At 35.0% G+C, this 6717-nt stretch overlaps 1 protein-coding gene across 1 annotated transcript; it reads left to right on the plus strand.

The window, feature by feature from the left end:
• The first annotated feature begins 563 nt into the window (after positions 1–563).
• LOC120136779 lies at positions 564–2743 on the plus strand. The gene is made up of 7 exons (XM_039152739.1): positions 564–646; positions 878–935; positions 1042–1341; positions 1421–1469; positions 1556–1650; positions 1785–1900; positions 2673–2743. The coding sequence occupies exons 3-7, from the start codon at positions 1096–1098 to the stop codon at positions 2728–2730; spliced, it is 564 nt and encodes a 187-aa protein (XP_039008670.1). The 5' UTR covers positions 564–646; positions 878–935; positions 1042–1095; the 3' UTR covers positions 2731–2743.
• Positions 2744–6717: the final 3974 nt, after the last annotated feature.

A 6717-nucleotide genomic window follows, 5' to 3' on the forward strand; every position in this document is an offset into this window, starting at 1 on the left:
GTTATTTAACTATTTTTTTAACTATATATATCTAAAAGTATAACATAAAAAATATTAGGTAAATATTTTTTTTTAAAATTAACATAAAAAATTAATTTTGAATATAACTTAAATATTTATTTTCAGATTAAGCATTTAAAAAGAACAAGAGTGGATCACGTGATTGTCACCTGCTTGTTACGCTTTTACTATTGTTATCCCGACCTCGTTCGATTTTTTTTATTAAATTAAGATAATTATAAAGTAGTGTCTGTTCTATATACTTTCAATCATTTAACAATTAATTTTCAATAATTCTACTATAGTCATTAATTCTCGAACTTACAACTTCTAAAACTAACAACAGTTTCTTTAACTATACAATTGAAATAAATTGATTCGTGTCGTGCCGTTCGTTTTAATCCCGCCTCCAAACTTGTATTCAAATTTATATATAAAAAATATTAAAAAAAACATTATAGAAAAATCCGAAAGTTTTCAAAGGATCCAAAGAGAGGAAGCAAATGGAATGGATGGAAGGAGAAGGAAGCTCCGAGCCGGAGATCCATTTCACGGAGGTCGCCGAGTTCTTGGATAGCTCCGTCGTCCTCCATGTCGTCAAGGAAACCATTGGTTTCATTCTCTACATGCACCAGCAAATCCCTTCGTATGTTCCTTTCTTTACTCCTCAAAGGCGCCTTTAAATTTATAGGTTTTCCAGTATGAAATTTAACGAATGGATCCGTTCTAAATCCATCTTCCCTTGCCTATAATTAATCAGTTTGTAACATCGAAATTCGAAAGGTTTTTTTTTTGGTTTCCTTTAAATATATTTATTTCAATAAGCTATGTTGTATAGGATATACTGATTTCATTGTAATTTATACTTCATATCCAGCATTTTGCAGGATATAAGTCTTGAATTCGACTTATTGCATACTGAATATGAAGAGTTGGTATGTTAACTTCGTTGGTTCATTGATTTGTTTTCTTCTGTTTTTTAGTCATTTTATGATTTTTATTTTGAAAATGTTTTTGTGCCCTAAGAATTGTGAGTTTTAGGAGGAGGATCTTGCGAAAACGGAGATGAAGGCGTGACGAAAGCACATTGGCAGAATGAGAGAAGTCAAACGAGGGATAAAAAAGATGGAGAAGTTCATGAGTACAATTTCAAGTATTCAAACTGCATTGCAATTGATGATAAGAGAAACCCCTAACGTCCAGGAGGTTATTTTGGTCCTTGGGGCAAGTCCAATTCGCCCTCAGCATGTTTACCAGTTGTGTTTTATGCATTCGAATCCTGCTCCGACCGTCGAAGCTAATTTCGTGAAAGGCAAAACAGCGGAAGGGCTTTCAAGGAAGGTACCTAATGGTGCTGTTCTTACTTCAATTATATAGTAGCTCTTTTTTAACCATGTAAGTAGTTTATTTTGTTTAACAGGCTATTAGGGCATTGATTTCAAAAGGTGCAGGTTCCAGTTCCTATCCAGGTAGTTTACTTGAAATATTTGTGTTATTAATGCAATTGAATCTGTGCAAGTTTAGTTGATGGTTCTCTGTTGTCTTTGTTTTATAGGCCTTACTAAGTTGTTTCTGATGGTTAAAGCTCCCACCTCATTCAATTTGCCTATGCATTTTCCTCCAAAACGGGACTTCAGATACAGTAAAAAGGTAAAGATGAAGCTGAAATTATCTATGATATCTTAAAATAAACTATTTGTTTACGTTCTAGCCGTAGCTATATGCATTTTGGTTTCAGCTTTTATTTTGAAAGCCGTGAGCTTAATGCATCTTTCCTTCATCAGATTGTGCCTTTCAGGTTACGGTTTAGATGTAGAACCCAAGGTTTGAAAATGGATGATGATCAGAGTTCACAGTCTGGCAGATCAACAGGGATAGATTCTTCAAATGATCTAATCTGGTACAGGAGTTGCTGTTTTCCATTGCATATAACTTTTTTTTTACTATGAATCATAATTGCTGTCAAGTTTCAAGTGCTGTTTGTACTTCACAATTCAGATTAAACCTTTTATTGGATTATTGGAAAACTAAGACCCCCTCCTGGGTAATAAACCTTGTTGAGAAAATATGAGCTGGGGAAAGTTTAATATATAGGCAAAGTCCAAATGGTCCAATCTTCGAAATAAAATTTTGGAACTCTGTCTAAACTAAGAAGACTGGTTTTGTACTTATAGCCTTTGTCCAAGGCTATGAACACATCCTAAGAATGGTTTGTTTGGCCTCTGGCTACGAAATCTTTTCACCTTGAGTTGGAGAATGTAGTCTTTCACAACTCTCTAGCTATATGTTCAGGTTATACTTTTCTGGTTCAAGCAAGCGGAAGTGATTCCCGCATATGATGCTAAATGATTGTCGATGTTTTATCAATGTTGTCTTACATTTTTTTCGATACAATGTTTAAACTACTCAAACCAATTAGAGGATGTCGTGTGCTTAAGCACACTTGAACCTACTTTCTATCGGATGTTGAAATAGTAACCATACTAACTGATTTAAGACTCAATCAACCATTCATACATTTACAAGAAAACGTGGCAGTTGGTTGGCTTATTGCAACTTGCATAATCTGGAAGGCAGACTCAACATATGATTCAATAAACAACCGAATTACTTCACTCTTTATGAATTGAAGTTGTCCTAACCTTTGCTTATACCTATTTCATTCTTTACAGGTTTCAATGCCGGCATGCAATAAAGGGCATACCATTCAAGACACCAGAAGAAGAATGAAAGGTTCACCTTCTTCTTGCCTTAATGCTGGTTCTGTTTCATTAAGAGGCTTGTTTTACTTTTCTATATGAATGTATGTAAGAGTTCATACATAATAGATTGACAAAGCTGCAAGCTCGATGGTTTTGGTTGTAAATGGCCACCGATTACGGCACTCAGCTTCATTTTTCTAACCTACAATTCGAACTACTTCAACTTATATGTTGTATACTATATTATTGAAACAACTTCATTTTGTAGTTCCCAAGAATCTGCATTATTTGAATACAACTATGCAAGGACTATTTTGGCATCTAGATGCGAAAATACCCTTTTTATGAAAATTTATTATATGGACCCTGCTCATCACCACGTTATTTGTGATCCTAAACAATAACATTTTTGTATCTCATTTTTTCTAAGGTGAATCTTCACTTCTTTCTTATGTGTAACTAAAGAGTGAGGAGTTGTTTGGAAGTTATTTTAAAATTAATGAATGTGATTCACTGGGATTATAAATGACGTGGTAAGTTGGGTGTTGATAAAGAGTAAACAACATATTGGAGAAGAAAAGGAACTCTTTTTATTATATATTGTGAATGGTGAAAATACATCTTTTTATAGGAAAAGTTAGGAGTAAGTTTTCTATTAGAAGTAAACTACTTAGTAGTTATCCTTATCTATCTTTCTAAGAGTTAGTGTTATATTAAAATACTAACTTACTATTGCATAACCTACACTCCCCAAACTCCCCCTCAAGTTGGGGAGTAAATGTTGAAAAGACCCCACTTGGATATAATCTCATCAAAGGTAATTCTTGGAAGTGCTTTGGTGAGAATATCTGCTAACTGATTCTTCGTTGAAACATAATTGAGCTTCATCGTTCCACCATTCACCTTTTCAGAGATGAAATGTCTGTCAATCTCCACATGCTTCGTTCGGTCATGATGAACTGGATTCTTTGCAATACTTATTGCAGATTTACTATCACTTTGAAGTTCAAACCATTTGTTGGCACATAACCCCAGCTCAGTTAACATTCTTTGAAGCCAAATTCCTTCGCAAATTCCAAGTGCCATTGCTCTAAATTATGCTTCTGCACTATTTCGAGACACCACCGCCTGTTTTTTGCTTCTCCAAGTAACCAGATTTCCCCAAACAAATGAACAATAACCAGTTGTAGATCTTCTATCCGTTAATTCACCTACCCAGCTTGAATCCGAAAAAATTCTTACTGTTCTATCATCACTCCTTCTAAAAATTAATCCATGTCCTGGTGTCATTTTCAAGTATCTTAGAATTCTATTCACAGCCTCTAAATGTTCTTCTCTTGGATCATTCATATATTAACTCACTATACTGATAGGGAACACAATATCATGTCTAGTAAGTGATAAATAAATTAGTTTACCTACTAGCCTTTGATATTGTTCTTTGTTCACAGGACTTCCCAATTCTTCTCTCCTTAGCTTCAGATTTGCTTCCATGGGTGTTTCAGCCGGCTTACATCCCTTCATTCCAGTTTCTGATAGTAGATCAATGATATATTTCCTTTGGTTGATCATTATTCCTTCTTTTGACCTTACAACCTCCATGCCTAAAAAATACCGTAAAGTTCCCAAGTCTTTGGTTTCGAACTCCTTCGCCAGTAGCTTTTTCAAGCTTTCTATCTCCATACAATCATCACCTGTTAGAATGATATCATCCACATAGACAATCAAAATTACCTTTTTGTTGTTTGAAGATGTTTTAACAAATAAAGTGTGATCTGATTGACATTGCTTGTAACCATCCTGAATAATCACCTTTGTAAATCTATCAAACCAGGCTCTTGGAGATTGCTTAATTCCATACAAGGACTTTAGTAATCTACATGCTTTTCCTGTATTACTCTTCACACCCGGTGGAATTCGCATATATACTTCCTCCTCCAAGTTTCCGTTTAGAAATGCATTTTTGATGTCTAACTGATGAAGCACCCAATTCTCATTAACTGCTAATGATAGTAACACTCTCACAGTGTTTAGTTTTGCTACCAGAGCAAACGTTTCATTATAATCAACTCCAAAAGATTGAGTGAATATTTTCGCCACTAAACTCGCCTTATATCTTTCAATGCTACCATCACCTTTGTATTTTACCTTGAATACCCATTTGCAGCCAACTGGTTTTTTATCTTTCTGAAGATCAACTATAATCCAAGTATTGTTGTTTTCCAGTGCTTTTAATTCCTATTCTACTGCCTTTTTCCACTTGGGATCTTTCAATGCTTCTTCCACCGTATCTAGAACAGTAATGCTATCTACACTTGCTGTAAAGTTCTTAAAACAAGGCGTTAGCTTTCCATATGCAACAAATCTCTCAATTGGATAATTTCTGCATTTTTTACTCCTTTCCTTTGAGCAATCGGCAAGTCATTATCATCAATTAAAACATTTAATTCAGTGGAAGAACTCTGATTACCTTCTTCATTCTCCAAAGGATTCTCGTTCGGTTCTGATTCATGACAGTGTCCATGCTGTGTGGGAGACTCGAGATTAGGTTCAGGGATTGATTTAGAAATTGGTTTTTATGGTCTCTTGTAAATCTGCAACTCGGATTGAGGTATTTGAGGCAAAGTGATATGTTGATCATGCCGAGGTAAATGTGTTTCGGTGGACTGGTTTGACAATGATACGTTTTCTGGGTTCAGTAGTGTTGTTTGGTCTGGCTGTAGCGATTTTGTAGGCTTATTCGACTGGTTTAGCTGGTTTGACGGTGTTGGTTGATCAAAAAGAGCTGGCTGCAAATCAAGTGACAATTGTTGTGAGTCAATAAACTGATATTCATTATATGACTCCCCCTGAATAGCAGTTTTAAGAAAAAATGTGTTTTTTTCAAAGAAAGTAACATCCATAGTAATGAAGAATTTCTTTGTACGACGATAATAACACCGAAAGCCCTTTTGAGTCTATGAATAACCCAGAAACACATCGAAATGCTCGAGGATCTAATTTAGACCTGAAAGGAACATTGTTATGAATGAACACAGTACAACCAAAAACTCTAATGGGTAACGATGAAGTCATCGGTTTAAAATTGAGAAAAAACTGAAGAAAAACATCTCTCGGACACTTAAATTGTAACGGTTTACTAGGGAGGCGGTTAATCAAATAAGTGGCAGTTAAAAGGGCTTCCCCCCAAAAATAGTTAGGAACATTTGTGAAAAAAAGTAGAGATCGAGTAACCTCAAGAAGATGCCTATTTTTTCGCTCAGCAATCCCATTTTGTTGAGGAGAATTGACACACGAAATAAGATGAATAACCCAAAACATTGGCAAAATGCTCACTACCATTGTCAGAATGAAACATTTGGATTGAACACTGAAATTGGGTTTCAACCATCTTATGGAACCGTTTAAATATTTCACAAGCTTCAAATTTGGTTTTCATGAGAAATGTCAAGGTAATACGAGTGTGATCATCAATAAATGAAATAAACCACCAAAACCCATGTAAAGATGCGACCCGAGATGGTCCCCAAATATCACTATGGATCATGGTAAATGGTTTGGACGGTTTATATGGAGAAGGTATATAAACACTCCTAGTTTGTTTAGCAAGTGGACAAATATCACAAGAAAAAGATTTTGGACTCTTATTGACAAACAAATGTGAAAACAATTTTGCAAGATAAAAGAAACTAGGATGTCCTAAACGAAAATGCAATAACATAACATTGGTTGAAGGTTTAAGTAAAGGAAATTGTTGTATAACATGGTAGCAAGTAGATGGGTAGGAAAATAAAGTTGCTGGAAGTAGGTAAAGACCCCCACAAAGCCTAGCACTGCCAATCACTTTCCCGAGCTAGAATCCTGAAATTCACAAAAATCATAGTTAAATTTCATGATACAGCATAAATCAGCAGACAACTTGCTAATGGAGATAAGATTGCAAGTAAGATTGGGAACATAAAGAACATGAGATAACAAAATGTCCTGATTTATTCGAATAGACCTATGACCGGTA

Source organism: Hibiscus syriacus, unplaced genomic scaffold (assembly GCF_006381635.1).
Source record: "Hibiscus syriacus cultivar Baekdansim isolate YM2019G1 unplaced genomic scaffold, ASM638163v2 tig00110637_pilon, whole genome shotgun sequence".
In the NCBI taxonomy this organism is placed as follows: domain Eukaryota; kingdom Viridiplantae; phylum Streptophyta; class Magnoliopsida; order Malvales; family Malvaceae; genus Hibiscus; species Hibiscus syriacus.

Coding starts and splice junctions, on each gene's coding strand:
- LOC120136779 (XM_039152739.1), top strand. CDS start 1,096: ATGAGAGAAGTCAAACGAGGGATAAAAAAGATGGAGAAGTTCATGAGT. Junction 1,651..1,784: donor ACTTCAGATACAGTAAAAAG/GTAAAGATGAAG, acceptor TTCCTTCATCAG/ATTGTGCCTTTCAGGTTACG. Junction 1,901..2,672: donor TCTTCAAATGATCTAATCTG/GTACAGGAGTTG, acceptor CATTCTTTACAG/GTTTCAATGCCGGCATGCAA.